At 40.1% G+C, this 15,958-nt stretch overlaps 1 protein-coding gene across 1 annotated transcript in view; it reads right to left on the reverse strand.

Moving 5' to 3' along the window:
* The window catches only part of DOCK4 (dedicator of cytokinesis 4), a 485,013-nt gene that overhangs the window by 278,768 nt on the left and 190,287 nt on the right, over positions 1-15,958 (reverse strand). Inside the window, exon 2 of the mRNA XM_079931089.1 lies at positions 1,026-1,109. Within this exon, the coding sequence (XP_079787215.1) occupies positions 1,026-1,109 (84 nt within the window). The remainder of the gene's footprint in view (positions 1-1,025; positions 1,110-15,958) is intronic.

Genomic DNA, 15,958 nt, shown 5'->3' on the forward strand with positions numbered 1-15,958 from the left:
AAAACCAAAAATACAGCTCCTATAGTTGTGAAGCCCATTTTCACCAATTCAAAACAGACTTTATATTTATCTGTAAAGAAAACAGAAACAAAATATATCTGGCAATGACAGAGATAAACTTAATTTTTATTAGTTACATTGGACAAAATAAATGTCCATGTATCACCACAATTTAATAACAGGCTCTAACTAAAAGTAATAGTTCTATTTGGGAGAACACAATTTTGCCAATAATGAACCTTGATATGATAGAATCTTACCATATTATAAATTCCTAATAAGGACAATATATTAAGAGGAAAAACAGTTATCTTTGGATATACTGATAGGACTTTACAATGTGGTCATTTTGATAAGAAAAAAAGAGTAGTCATTTCATCTGGGATCTTTTTAAGGACTAGAGTTTAAGGATGTTTTGTTGACCAGGAATAGAAGCATTTGAGAACGTACATATTAGGTCGATTGAATGAGATACCTGTTACATAAATTAATCATACAAGTTCATTTAACTTTTCAAATGCAGTGAATAACTTCAGCCCAGATTTGAGGGAGGTGAGGAGATGGCTGCAGGACTAGAGCAGAGTTGGCCTGGGCAGGAGTCCCACCTGGAGGCATCTGGTTACCCAACCTGGGGTAAGGCATTTCTGCTCTAGACCTCTTTCTTTCTGTCCTGGGGAACCCACCAGACTCTTGACATTCTAAGAAAGGCCTTCTTGTTTGGCCCCAAGTCATGAACTCTCACAAATTCAATAGTCTCAATTGTTTTCTATGTTGGCATCTAGTGAATATAAGTAAATAATATTAGGAAAAAATACAATCAGCTTAAAAATACCGAATAATGCTTTCCCATAAGCCAAACATTCAATATGCAAAAACAAAGTTTTGTTAAAAATGGTTCACTGTGACTGCTGGGGAAATTCCAGGGATTGATAGAAGTATGGAAACAATCTGTAAACTTTATGAACTGCCCAGTGTTGCAGGAGATGGTTTATACAACCTCAAACAATCAACACTAGTCTACTTACCATCACACTTCTCCAGGATCTGAACTGTATCTCCAATTTCCAGTGACAGGCCATACGGGACAGTTCCTCGAAAACTGGCAATAACTGTAAGAAATGACATAGATTATATGGAGATGATCATCATATCAGTTATAGCCAGTTAGACTGCTTACTATTAAATGTTATTGACTAGGAAAAATGAATGTGAGTAGGAAATACACATTGATAACTAGAGCCGGCTGTCATATCCTAATTTGACAGATTCTTGAAGAAAGTCAATCTTTAAGTTTACATAATTCGCCAACTTCTCGGTCGAGTAAGTGTTATTAATACAAATTTCAAAGATGTGGAATTGGGCTTCCCTGGTGGCGCAGTGGTTGAGAGTCCGCCTGCCGATGCAGGGGACACAGGTTCGTGCCCTGGTCCGGGAAGTTCCCACATGCTGCGGAGCAGCTGGGCCCGTGAGCTATGGCCGCTGAGCCTGCACGTCCAGAGCCTGTGCTCCACAACAGGACAGGCCACAACAGTGAGAGGCCTGCGTACCGCAAAAAAATAAATAAATAAAAAATAAGTAAGGAATATATTTCTTATTAATAAGCTTGGTTTACCTTTCTGCTATGCTGTTTGCAGGATATTTCTTTTCCAGAAAGTCCTCAAGAGAAGGGACTGCACCTATTTGCTCATTAATATGTCCCCAGGGCCTAGCCCAGTATGCGGCATTAAAGCAGTCTTCTGCTTCTGTAGTAAGCAATGGTGATGCCTGGACCTCTCCCCTGGGTCTAAACACACGGCCACCGTGACAGTTCCCACATGCCTCAGCTCTCAGACCATTTGGAATTGAGAGGAGTCACCATTTAGCCTTAACCTAATGGTTACAGATTGATTGGTTTCTGAAACATTTCACAGGGCTGGACAGGACTAGGATACCAGAGAGAAAGAGTGCACAGATTAACCATCCCTAGGTGATTTGAGTGGTTAAGGGAGAATAAAAGCACAGTGATTCTCCCCGGGAAAGTAACACTTGAGTCATAAAGGAGACAAGGATAGAAAATTTTAAAAATGTACCTCAACACACGAAAAGAGAAAGAGACATCTCCTGTTAAATACTATACACGCTGAAACCACCTTGCAATTCACATCCAAAAAAATGATAGTAAATGCTTTGACTGCATGACTTTTAAAAGCCCAAAATTTTGGAAGTGAATTTTATAATTCTCTTTCAGATGGTGAGACTTAGATACAACTCCAATCCCCAAAATAAATTATTGTTATTGCTATGAATGTGTTTTAAAAGCCTGAAGGAATACATAAACCTGTCAATAAATGAAAACATGCCAATAAGTAATGGGCTTTCAGAGAAGTCTAAAGCTGTTTTACGATCTCAAAACAAAATTAGCGGTAGCAGTCGAAACACAGGACAGAAAACATAACCTAAAGTACATGAGATAGGTAAAAATAACTACATAGTAACCAAGTTAGAACGTTTTAGATAAGCACTACTTCATGATGTCATTTTCTAACTATAACCATAAATACCCTATGACCTCATGTTGATGTCCTAGAAGACATGTCTGCTTGAAAAATAATCAAAGGTCTGTAAATCTTGACAGATTACTTCAAATAATAATTCAGAGACCTCTTCTTATAAGGGATCAACAACTGAATAGACAGCAGATTGAGTACAATTTAAAAGACTCCAAAGCAAGCTTGTACCCAGAATTGCCTGTCTACACTCATGAAGTTACCTTAATCTCTCACAACCCTAGTGTCTCAACCCTGCACTACTGATGCTTCTATGAGAGGTCTATGTGTACGGGCACCCAACCCAGCTCTGTGTACAGCTCTTACCACTCACAAATGCTACTGTAACTCCCAAGGCTGCCATGACTACGTCCCCTACTGCTGGTCGCTCTGTCCTACCCCTCATCGCCTTCTTGAACATGGCAGCCATTCACGAATTCCATTTCTTCACCATCCCTTCATGCCTCGGCCCTTCACTTCACTGTGTTCTGAAACTGCTCTGTTCCCTAACTGTGACCACATTCATATTGCCTTTCAGGAGTCTATCTTCTTTTGAATCTTCTACTGCTTCTCTCATACCCTCCAGCCTTCTTCTGTAGACCTTCTTTCCCTAACCCTCTTCTTAAATGTTGCTGTCAAAAAGGCTGGGTGTAGGAAAATAACATCAAACTTGGCATCATGAGACGTGGGTTTGAACCCAGATCTGACCATTTATTAGCTGTGTGACTTTGGTCAATATACCAACCTCTCAGAATCTCCATTACCTCATGAGGAAAATGCGGGTAACAATGAAGAAACTGCAAAAGGTAGTGGAGGATTAAATAAGGCACCTATCAGAAATAATTTACCACACTGTCTGGTATACTCTAGCTATTTAAAAATATCTCAATTGTAAAACTATACTTTTTTTCCTTCGATCCATATACATTCTCCCTATTTGGAGAACGTGCTAAGACTTCCAGAATCACCTGTCGCTATATGACTTGCCAAGTCTCTCTCCAGTCCTGATCTGTGGCCTCAGCAGCTGACACAGACTTCCAACTTGCATATCTCTATTTAGAGGTCTAAGCACCTAAAACTTAGCATGGCTTCAACTGAATTCATTATCTCCCCTCCTCCTCCAGCCAAATCTAAGCAATTTTCTCTCTCCCAATCACCCACTCTAAAATGTTAGTCTTCTGCTGTAAGTCCTGCTTTCTCTCGCTATTCCTAGGTGAATTTCTCTGCATCACTCCAAAGGGCCGCTGGAAAGCCTTCCCGGAAGGCTCCCTGTCTCCACGGTTGTCCTTCCTCAACACAGCATCTATGAGACCACCAGAGGCCCCTTTGATTCTGTCACACCTGTACTTAAATGCTTTTTGGATATGTGGCATCAGGAAAATTTTATTAGGTTCAATTTCTTTTCTTTAAAGGAAAAGGTAATAAGACATATCATGCCATATCAGACAACAGTTTGATGGGGTTGTTTTCCTTTTATTTCATGCCACCATTTAGCTGATACAATCCTTACATGTCTCCAAGCCAGATCCTCGTCCATTGCCCCCAATTCTGTCGAATGGTAGCACTGTGTCCAACGACTCTACAAACCAGAAACCCAGGAGTCATTCACATGCCCCCGACCCACATAGCCAGTCCAAGACCCACATCACAATGGCCTTATCTCTTTGATATCTCCCAAAGCCATCTTCTTCTCAACTTCTCCACTCCCACCACTGCCCTAGCTTCGTTATCACCTCTTGCCTGGCCTTCTCTAGCAGTCTCCTTATAGGGTTGTGCCCATATACTCAGGTTCCTCTCCAATCCATTTCTCACACAGCAGTTAGAGAGGTCTTTTCAAAATTCACATTTGATGATGTCATCATCCTCATAAATATATCAAAGCTCTGAGAATAATAGAAAAAATCAGTACTATAGCCTGTAAGGTCCTGCCCTTTTCTGGTTTCATCCTGTACTTCTCAACCCTGACTTTCTATACTCTGGTCACAAAGACCTTCCTTGTTATACTCCCTCCCACACAGGATTTTGCCCATGATCGACCCTTTGCAAGGAATACTCTTCCTTTCCCTCCCCACCAAGTTAAGCTGTATTCACCCTACAGATGTCGGTTCACTGGTCACTTCTCAGAGTAGCTTTCCTCGACACACATCCCCTCACCCCAACTGCACACTCTCATAGCACCATATACCACTCAACCATCCCCTCTTATTTGTGCAAGTTTTTGAATGATGTCTCCTGCAACAGACTGTAAGTTCCATGGATATAAGGACGAGGTTAGTTCTAGGTCCCAATTGTCTACCTAATTCAGTTCAGAGCCTGGCACACAAACTGAACTCGGTAAATAATCGCTGAGGGGATGAATGAGGGCAGAGCCATTACTGTTACGTGTTCTGGTCTTAGGCAGTCAGGTTCCTTTATTATGGGCAATTCTATGTTAAGAGGGTGCTCAAAATTCTAAGAACCAAACTATATTACCTGTGAAAGCTCATTCTTTCATAGGAGCTGTTTAAAACTGGGATGACAGGTTGTCTGGGTCATAACAGTGTATCACCTCATTTCTTACCCAAGAAGTCTACGTGGGTGAATCCTGACTTCACTCTTCAGCTATATCATATTTGATAACTATTAAAGGCAAGCTATTAAGTTCTTCAGTCTCACTGGGCTTCAGATGGCTCCTCTATAAAACAAAGGAGCTAGACAAGGTGAACTGAAAGGTCCCTGCCAGCCTGCAATTCTGAGAGTCTGGAAGAGGCCCTTCAGCTCAGCACTACAGAGCATGATATATAACTGAAGCACTCTGTCCCCAGACCAGCCTTGCTTTGGTTTTAGTCACTGCCTGAGTTCTGAAAGAATGGACATCTGTCCCCACCTGCAACAGCCATCTGATGAAGCAGAGGGAAAGCCTGTTCTCAGTATCTCCTACAAAGTCCTTTACCACTGCTCTCCTGCTACCTTTCCAGGCTCCCATCCCAGCTACCTCTCCACACACTGCCCTCCACACTGTCATACCTAAATTCTCATCAAGTTCTTTCATGCAGGCCTCAGTGCCTTTATACATATTATCCCCTTTGCGGGAGTTGCATTCCCCAGCCCTTCTACACTGGATACTGCAAAGTAGCCTTAGTTTTAGGTCTAGCTCCAAGGTTAGCCCTTTCAATTTCCTACTTCCTTTTCCCCATCCTTGGGCCCAAATGGAATCATTTACTCTTTCATCTGTGCTCCAAGGGCGCTCTGACCACACCTTAAATAGGGCAAGGTATCACATACTATTTAGCACTTTATTTATCTGTGTCTTTCTACTTGAGAACTTGAACTATTTTTTCTTTCTTTTTTTATTGACATATAGTACTAAGTTTAAGGTGTACAGCAATAATGATTTGACTTACATGCATCATGAAATGAGTATCACAGTAAGTTTAGTGAACATCCATCATCTCATATAGATACAAAAATAAAGAAATAGAAAAAAGATTTTTTTTCTTGTGATGAGAACTCTTAGGATTTAGTCTTAACATATATATATAACATATAGCCATGTTAATTATATTTATCATGTTGTACATTACATCTCTAATATTTATCTTATAAATAAGTTTGTACCTTTCACTGCCTTCATCCAGTTCCCCCTTCCACCTATGGTAACCACAAATCTCATCTCTTTTTCTATAAGTTTGTTTTTTTGTTTTTGAAGTATAACTGACCTACAGCACTATGTTAGTTCTTGGTGTACAACACAGTGATTCAATATTTCTATGCATTTCAAAATGATCACCACAGTAAGTCTAGTTATGATGTCACCATATATACATACCCATAGTTATTTATTTTTCTTTTCTATTTTGGTTTATTATAGGATATTGAATATACTTCCCTGTGCTATACAGTAGGACCTTGTTGTTTATCCATCCTATGTATAATAGTTTGCATCTGCTAGTCCCAAACTCCCAAGAGAACTTGAACTATTTTTCATTCATCTTCCATAAACCAGCATCAAATGTGTCAGTGCATGAATGGAGAATGAACACACATATGGAATGAATGAATGAAGCCACTGAAAAATGGTAGTCAGGTTTTAATGGATTCAGATTATGTCAGGGACACCTCTCATAACTTAAAACATCTAAAATAAATATTGAACTGCAGATCATATTGGAGAGTAACACTTTTTTAGGCTACAGTTCAAGGCATGACTTTGATCTTTACCTTCTAAAATGGCAAGTCATTTCCAACCTTTGAATTACACAAGTAACTCTACCTTGCAATGTATGAAAGTCATGAATGGATGGATGAATGCTATCCTCTTTAAGTTTCAGGTTATGAAAAAGAATGTTGAAAGGGGAAGGCAGTTCTAGGTAAAAGAGCAAAAGATCTGAATACATGACTGGCTCAAATTTACTAGTGGTAGTACATAATGTATCATAAAGTAAGGAAAACTGGTTTATTAAAGCAAAGATTCAAAGAAAACACAGGCATTCATGAAACCTCAATTTGCATTTCCATCAAGTGCACTTGAAGAATATGTTATGTTTAGATTCCATTTTGGATACAACTTTCCAACTAAATTCCCAAATCCTCCAAGCATTTTTGCATGAAACAAGTCCACAGTTGAAAATTCATCTTGTCCCCAGTTGTTGTAAAGTAGCTCTGTCTTTATCCAAAGGTCTTCTCATCCTACACTTTCCAGGGGCATTTCCCCACCAATAATATTTGGGTTTACTGAACATGACCACACATTGTCTTGATCCCGCGATTTTTTTTTTGTTTGTTCTCTTATAAATTGAACCACTTTAGTAGCTACAGAAAAGATCATAGAGAATGAATCATTCATAGATCTGGAAACATAAAGGTTCAATACTATTGTTTCAGTCCTAAGGATCCTGGGAGTACAGTTTTAAACAGCACATAAAAACTACTATATGGTATTGTTTTCATCTCTGCCCCTTTGCTACTATATAAAAATTTATTTGGGGGGCTTCCCTGGTGGCGCAGTGGTTGAGAGTCCGCCTGCCGATGCAGGGGACACGGGTTCGTGCCCCGGTCCGGGAAGATCCCACATGCCGCGGAGCGGCTGGGCCCGTGAGCCATGGCCGCTGAGCCTGCGCGTCCGGAGCTTGTGCTCCGCAACGGGAAAGGCCACAACAGTGAGAGGCCCGCGTACAGCAAAAAAAAAAAAACCAAAAAACAAAAAACAAAAATTTATTTGGATTAACAAACATGCACGTAAACATAGCTTATACTCAAATCCTTTAAAATTGTATGTGGGGAATTCCCTGGAGGTCCAGTGGTTAGGACTCCACGCCTCTACTGCATGGGGCACGGGTTAGATCCTTGGTCAGGGAACTAAGATCCTGCAAGCCACGTGGCACGGCCAAAACAAAAACAAAAATAAAAACACTGGCTAACATTATATGTGTAAGAAAAGTGTTAAATGTATAGAGTAACCATCTTGAAAATCGTATCATGAACAGCTGCCTCTTACCACTTATTGTGTTATTCGTTTATATAATATCAGTTTAGTACCTAGTGACAGTTTATTAAAATTAAATGTCTGTGAGAAACATCCTCATATATAACTCACGAGTGTTTTCTATGAAGACGGTGGGAAAAAAAGCAAAATTGTGCTGTGAAACAGGGACTCATTTCTCAGTTTCAGAGACACAGCTTGCTCATTCAAAGAACAAATTCGTACTTTTAAACTTAGTACAGAGAAACTCAATCACAGAGTTCTATGACCTTTAAAAGCAAAAAAAGAAACAAATTATAAAAAAACTACTAGATGACAATCATGTAGCTCTACATCACAGATGATAACATATTCATCATCATGGTCAAAATAATATTTACCACGCTGCTACACACCACGATTCACGTCAAGCCTGGCAAATGCTGCCCTTGCCCTTTACGGGTTGACAATTTAAGACGAATGGAACATAATACAGGAAAAAAAAATAATGAAATACTCTGTCCCTTGTGACACGAAGGAAGGAAACTCATTCCTCAAAGTCGGAGTTCATCTTTCTGATAAAAGGATCTCCAACTAGGGAACAGGCTGTGGTCTGAAAGGTCACTTGTGAGCTATTTACAACACAGAACACGATGCTATTATTCTCAAGCTCTGAGATTATCCCATGGAATCCCATTTAATACAAAAAATGAAACTCCTGTTTTTCACAACAGAAATGAGCTATGACTGCATGAGAATTTAAATAAACATTTCTATGTGAGTAGTTGTAAAATTCTGAAAGCTGGTACTTGAAACATGGCAGCGACAATGAGAAGGCAGTGAGAAAGCAGCGCATTGTGAAGGAACACCGTCTCTCAGAGGACATTTAAAAGTGGTCCTTCCTATGTCCACGTGCATTTCACACTGTTCTTGGCTTTGGTTGGTCATGGATGTATCTACATTTAGGTTTATCAGTTTTTATGAGTATCATTGCAGTGGGGGGGACACAAATGGAAAAAAGGGGAGAAAAAGGTAGAATTTCTGAAGGATAAGATTTTTTTCTGGATAAGAGCTGGAGGAAACAGTGAAAAGGGGAAGTGGATTAAGGAGAACTAAATTCTTTTCAGGGATTTTATTTCATAAAATAGTGAACTGTGGAAAAAGAGGACAAGGGGTCACCTCCTCTGCACATGCACAAAATTCTCTTGTAGGGAAAGATGAAATAAGGTGGGGGAAAAACAAGTTAACAGTCTTATCAAAGACACTATCCGTTTTCTAGCTGTCTGGATAGAGCTTGAGGGAGGCTGCAATAGAAGTCATCTGGAGATTTCTCTTGGTATGATCACCAGCACAGGATGGAACTGTCTTTCTCCCGTATCCCCCTCCATCTTGCCCCTCATGAGATGAAGTTAAGAGCAAAGTGTCATTTCTAACTTGAAGGGACTCCCAGCTGGTCATCAGTATGACAGTAGGGCCATGGGAGCAGGCTGTCCAGAAAGACTGAAAAAAAGAAATTCAAAGGAAACGTGTGAGGGGGAGATGGGGTGCTAGCTCCTGAACACTGCTTTGATGCTGAAAATGAACTCAGTAGGAAAATCAAAGAAACGCTTGCTAGGCTCCATCTTCTCTGTCCCTTGGACTTGCCATGCATTTGAGATCAGCCTCCATTCTGGTAACTGTCTATGCAGGTCTCACACAACTTGCATGCACGCCTGAGAGGCAGACATATGCACGTCTACAAATAGGACCCCATTCTTATGCCACAGGTACGGTCAGGCCTTGAGACAGGCCACAGGACTCTCTCCGGCCCTAAGTGACTTTGAAAAATCAGAAGCACACTGAATAAAATGTATTCATTTTCTGACATTTTACAAGTACCACCTTGAAAATACACTGCTGTCCTTGACTGTTAAGAGGACATTTCTACCAACTGCAGAACTTCACTCTGCTTGAACCACTGCCCTTTGGACTCGAGGTAAACGTAAAGGACAGTGGTGGGTGCAGCCACAGCAACACCCCTCTTCAGAAATGGATGACTTATTTTCCCAGCTGCCGAGGGCATTAGGGCATGCAGCCAAGGGGCAGCCTTCTGGGGTTGCCTCAGCTGAACAGAGCTGTTTTGCCCAAGGCCATGTCCTCTTCCCAGGGTAGCCTGCACCCAGTGACTAGGAGGGCCAGGCCCTCCTGCCACAACTTGGTACAATTCTGAAGGGCCACTCCAGCTGAAGTGATGACTGCCGTCACTGGGCCGGCATCACAGGTCATCTATTCCCTCTCTCCAGTTCTGCTTCTCCTCCCTCCCTGCCATCGGTGTGACAGCCAAGAACATTCACTGATAAACATCCTGCAAGCTAACCTCCATCTCAGAGTCTGCTTTCTGGAGAGCCAAACCTGCTCCAAGCTTACGACGTCACCCATTCAGAATCGACTTCTTGCCAGATGCATTTTCAAGGGAGAAGGAGAGTAGCATGACTACAGTACTATCTCGTGGTTTTAGTAAGTTCTTTATGTATTATTTCTAATCTTCTATGATGTAGGTGTTTCTATTCCCACCTTAGAGATAGAGAAAAAGAAGAGGAAAGAGGCAAACAAGGGAATGAATGAACATCAAGAGGGAATTGTTCCCCATTAAGATTTATTTGAAGACATTGTCACTGCCGCAGTAAATGAACACATTTTATTCCCCAAAGAGTCATAAACATACTCTTCCCCTTGGTTTTAATGTTACAAATGCAAAGACACGTTCCTAAGTGGCTAAAGGTCAAACAGTAAAACTCTGAACTGATGACTGCATCCACCCATCAGTACTTTTAAAAACAACTTAATATGATCGAAAAGGTTATGGTTTTGGCCAACTGCCAGTCAGGAGGAGCATCTTGGAAAAGACAAGAGTTTAAACAATTATCTCAGAAGTATCCCAGCACTTAGGAAAGGGAGATAATATTAAGAGCTCACAGCCCATCCCCGCTTTTTTTTCAAAAATTTTTTTGGCTGTGTAGCATGTGGGATCTTAGTTCCCAACCAGGGGCTGCATGTGCACCCCCTTCACTGGAAGCACAGATCGCCAGGGAGGTCTTAACCACTGGACGGCCAGGGAGGTCCTCTAGGGAGACAAATACTGAACAGGGCGATGGAGGCCCGGGGCTTAGCTCCACCACTTACGAACCATATAGTCTTTGGGCCTCTACCGTTTGCAGGCAGGATGACATGACCTGCCTGGCCTACCTCACAGAAATGTCATGAGGATCAAATAAATGTATGAGAACTGGATTTGTAAGCCTATAAATGTAAGTAAATATAGGATATTATTTTTCCATCATCACTGCTAACTGGAAGCTTGGAGACTAGATCTGAATCTGTCATGGGTAAAAATAAGGTTTCTGTGTACAATTGCATAAATCAAAAACCCTTGCTCTGTTCTGTTATTACAGATTCTTGGAAATCATTATTAACAAGTTAAACTTAGAAAGATTCAGGTTCAACCGCTCCAGAGGGGTAAAAGGCTGACACTATTGTTTTTTCTAACAAAACGGGAAAAAAATCTTTGGCAAATGAGACAGATAAAAAAAAACAGTAACAGAGTTAAGAGAGATTTTCCTAAAATGCTAAGGCAGAGATAGGAAGGGAAGGAGATTCAGCTTTTAATACTCCCTCTGCCAAACAGCGCAATATTTGTCCAAGAGATACTAGACAGCATTGGGAGGAAAAATTACAACACAGACTTCATGTCACAAAGTGGAATGAAGTTACAGAAAATAATAATTGCTTCCCCCACACTCCAAGGGAAAATTTTTCACTAAGAAGTGAAATACCATTCTCCAAGCAAGCATAATAAATCTACCACCAAGTATTTGGTTTACAAAATTTATATATACATTTTATATACATATATAAATCTACTTAAATAAAATACATATCCTTTTTCCAGTGTGAGATGGCTAATGTTAAAATTATATTATTTAAGAGAATTTTTGAAACACAGGATTAAGTTTCCCGACCCTTTTTTTCCCCTTAATGTCTTGCTATAAGGGAAGAGAGAGAAAAAAACGGTTACATCCTTCTGTGCTTTGTTCTGATTTATCTCTCCAAGTACTAAATACTCAAAGTCAAAAAACAGCACAGGAGAACTGAAGTGGTACACCTGCACCCAGCCCTTTCCCCCTGCACCAGAGGGACTCACAGTTTGCCCCCAAATGGGGAGAGGTCAGCTTGTTCTCACAGCCTCTTCTAACACCCTCTCTAATATTCAGCCCTGCCTCATCTGGTCATTCATCTGCCCCACACAATAAAGCACTCGTATGTCTAACTTTCCCTCCATAGGCTTTTCTTTTTCAAACTTGAATTTGACTGCCATTCCCAAAGCTCACTTCTCAAGAAGTCTGCTAGGATACTACCTACAAACCGTGGAACTTCCACCTAAAGAGAATCAAATCCTACATTCTTACTACTCATCACTCCCTCTTCTGCTCTAATGACTAAGCCAGTTTCCAGTTTTGAACAAACACTAGTTTTGACTGGTTTTGACCACTGAAAACCAGTCAAAAGCAATTTCTCTAGAAAAAGGGGAACCAGTGAACAGGTCAATGGAGAAAAGGAACGAAGTTCAAAGTTCTCTAAAAATCTGGTTCCTGCACACTTTTCTAATCTCAGCCTTTACAAACCACATTCAACAGTCACACTGAACCTCTCATCTGGGCCTTAGCAAGTGCTGCAAATGCTTTACGCTCTAGTTGGGATTCCCTTTTGCCCTTCCCCACGGGGTGTTCTTATCAACTCCACCTTCCCTGACTCCACAGTACCCGCCTCCCATTTACATCTAACACTGACTACACCCAGGGTCTCTAGGTCTGAGGCCCCTCTATGCTCCCAACACCACCTAGTGGCTACTCAATAAATAATGAACGAACGCACAATGTAGTTTACTCATTCATTCACTTCTATGTGCCAGCACTGTGGCAGGCACTGGAAAGACAACAGTGAAGGTAACACCTTGCATCTGTTTCATCTAGCTCATTAGTCACGAGAAAGAATGTTTCCTATGTCTTTTTGTTCCTACAAAATACAATGCTGAATTTCGTATCCCCAGTGATTTTTAAATGTATGCACAAAACTGACACACTTATAATTCTATCATTCTTGTGTGGGGGAAAAAATTAAGATTATTGTCCATTTTTTTTGAACTTTTCACTTTGAAATAATTGAAGATTTATAAAAAACACAAAAATAGTATAAAAATCGATTCAGCCTTAAGTTAGCTTCAGCAAATGTTAAGATATTAAATAAATAAAGCACACTTACCAAAACCAGGAAATTAACGTTGATACAATATTCTTAACTATCCTACTGATCGTATACAATTTTCACCAACTGTCCAACCAATGTCCTTTGTCTGGTTAAGGATCCAACCCAGGATTCCACATTACATTCAGTTGTTATATTTCTTTAGTCTCCTCTCATTTGACAGGTTCTTTGTCTTTCATGACCTTGATGCTTTCAAGAATACTGTCCAGTTATTTTGCAGAATGTCTCTAAATTTAGTTTTGTCTGATGTTTCCTCATGATCAAGTGTAGGATGTGCAATTTGGGCAAGAATACCACAGAAGTGATGATGTGTACCTGCTCAGTGTACCTTAACAGAAGACATATGATGGTAATGTGTCTCATTGCTGGTGATGTTAACCTTGATTGCTTGGTTAAGATGATTTCTCCACTGTAGAATTACTACTTCCTTTGTAATTAACAAGTATCTCGTGGGGACATACTTTGAGACTATGCAAATATACCATTTTTTTCATCATACTTTATAGCAACCATTAATGACTCTTGCCTGCAACCTTAGCAAATTTAACTCTGACATTTTTTCATAGGGTTATCCAGACACAGCTGGTTTATTTTAATTGCAGTTAAAACCTATAATGGGTCCTTTTTGAAGGTGGCACATTATCCTGACTTTAGCCTTGATTTACTAAGCATAAAGCATAAAATTAACACCACTACCACAGGTATTCTTGAGACAACCTACTCATCATATCAAATAAAACCTCAATCTCAACATTTCATTCATTTCAGAAAATCAACAGAATTAATATTTTTGCTTAATTTCCAGTACACTACATGGTCTCCTTATATACTACTTTCTTAACCAAAGAACGGATATATGTGTGTTTGGTGAAAGATAACTTTTGAACTGTTTCAGCCAACATTTTCAAGAAAGACTGAATGGATCTTGTCATTAACTATAACCATCCATAGATGTGAATTAAGCCTTTCTGTCTTTACCGCACTTATGGGTCACCGATAAGGGAACTGTGGTAAAATTTTCAATTTCTTTTATTTCAGGGAAGGAATCTAGCCTTCTGTGATGGCTAGTTTTATGTGTCAACTTGACTGAGACACAGAGTCCCCAGATGAAACATTATCTCTGGGTGTGCCTGTGAGGGTGTTTCTGGAAGAAATGAGCATTTGAATCAGTGGACTGAGTAAAGCACACTGCCCTTCCCAATAAGGGTAAGCATCATCCAATCTGCTGAAGGGCCTGAATACAACAAAAAGGTGGGAGGAGGAATTTGATGTCTCTGCCTGTTTGACCTGGGACATCAACCTTCTCTTACCCTGACTAGGACTTAAATCATCAGCCCTCTGGTTCTCACAACTATATCACTGGCTTTCCTGGGTCTCCAGCCTCCATCGTGGGACTTCTCTGCTGCTATAATCATACGAGCCAATTCCTTATAGTAAATCGTATACATATACATACACATATATACATATACATACGTATACATATACATGTGTGTATGTAATACACATAATACGTACTCATGTACATACATATATTTATATGTATGCATGTATATGAACATATATATGGATGTATATGTATGTGTGTGTGTGTGTGTGTGTGTGTGTATATATATATATATATATATATATATATATATCTCCATATCCATCCTGTTGGTTCTGTCTCTCTGGAGAACCCTAATACACCCTCCTAATAATTTTGTATGATAATACTGATTTTTAACTAAAGTCTTGGGTTTTACTGATGTTCCCAACAGTTCTTAAGTTATTAATTCTGTTGCATACTGTATTTGAACTGGTTATAAAAATCTTACTTAAAATAAGACATTGACTACAAACTAGAGTAAGTCTTTAACTTACAAGTGATTTGCATTTTGGAAATTTTATAAAGTTGGTTACTTAGAACACATGGATTCTCAAGCTACCACATGATAGTATACTTGATTGATGAAGCAGCTGAAACAGTCATTTCACATGCAATGAAAACTAGGGGATGGAGGCACTTATAGTGGGGGAGGTATACTACGGCAGAGGTGGAGAGGTACTGGCAAATGTGGAGAGACAGTAGGCATAAGCTAACTCCTTCCCAACACCATGCTTCTCATCCTGGTCTCCTAGAAAACCCCAAGCCCAGAGAGGGCCACTGTACCTCAACTTTGCCACGACCTGGTGATCCATCCACACCAGTCAGTGCCCCCAATACAGACTGTATAATTATGAATACATGTTGGCCTTCTTTCACCATTTCCTTTTCCCCAAGGAAACGTAGTTGTTATCAGAACACCTCTCTCAACTTCACTCCCACCCCTATCCACAGGGCAAACCCAGCAGCTATCTGACCAGTGGGATGGGAGTGACTGAACATCCATGTCCTCTGGAATCTGGTGGAAGCCCAGCCCAGCCATTCTTTAGATTTACAAAGTATTAGGACTGGAAGGACTTTATAGGAATGATCACATCATTATATACGCGGTATTTGTAAACCTGGTATTCCTGTGGCTCATATTATCCAGGAAATTCATCTAAGCCTGATATTTCCACTTTATAAATTCTCCATGAAACCTTTCTGCTTCTCCACAATGACTATTTTTAAAATTAAAAGATAGTAAGAAAAGAATGCTGCTAGTTTATCATTGAGATTTTAATGACAAGTTAAGGCAAAACTCATGAAACTGTAATAGCCAAATCA

The sequence above is a fragment of the Stenella coeruleoalba genome, assembly GCF_951394435.1.
Source record: "Stenella coeruleoalba genome assembly, chromosome: 9".
Taxonomy (NCBI): Eukaryota; Metazoa; Chordata; class Mammalia; order Artiodactyla; family Delphinidae; genus Stenella; species Stenella coeruleoalba.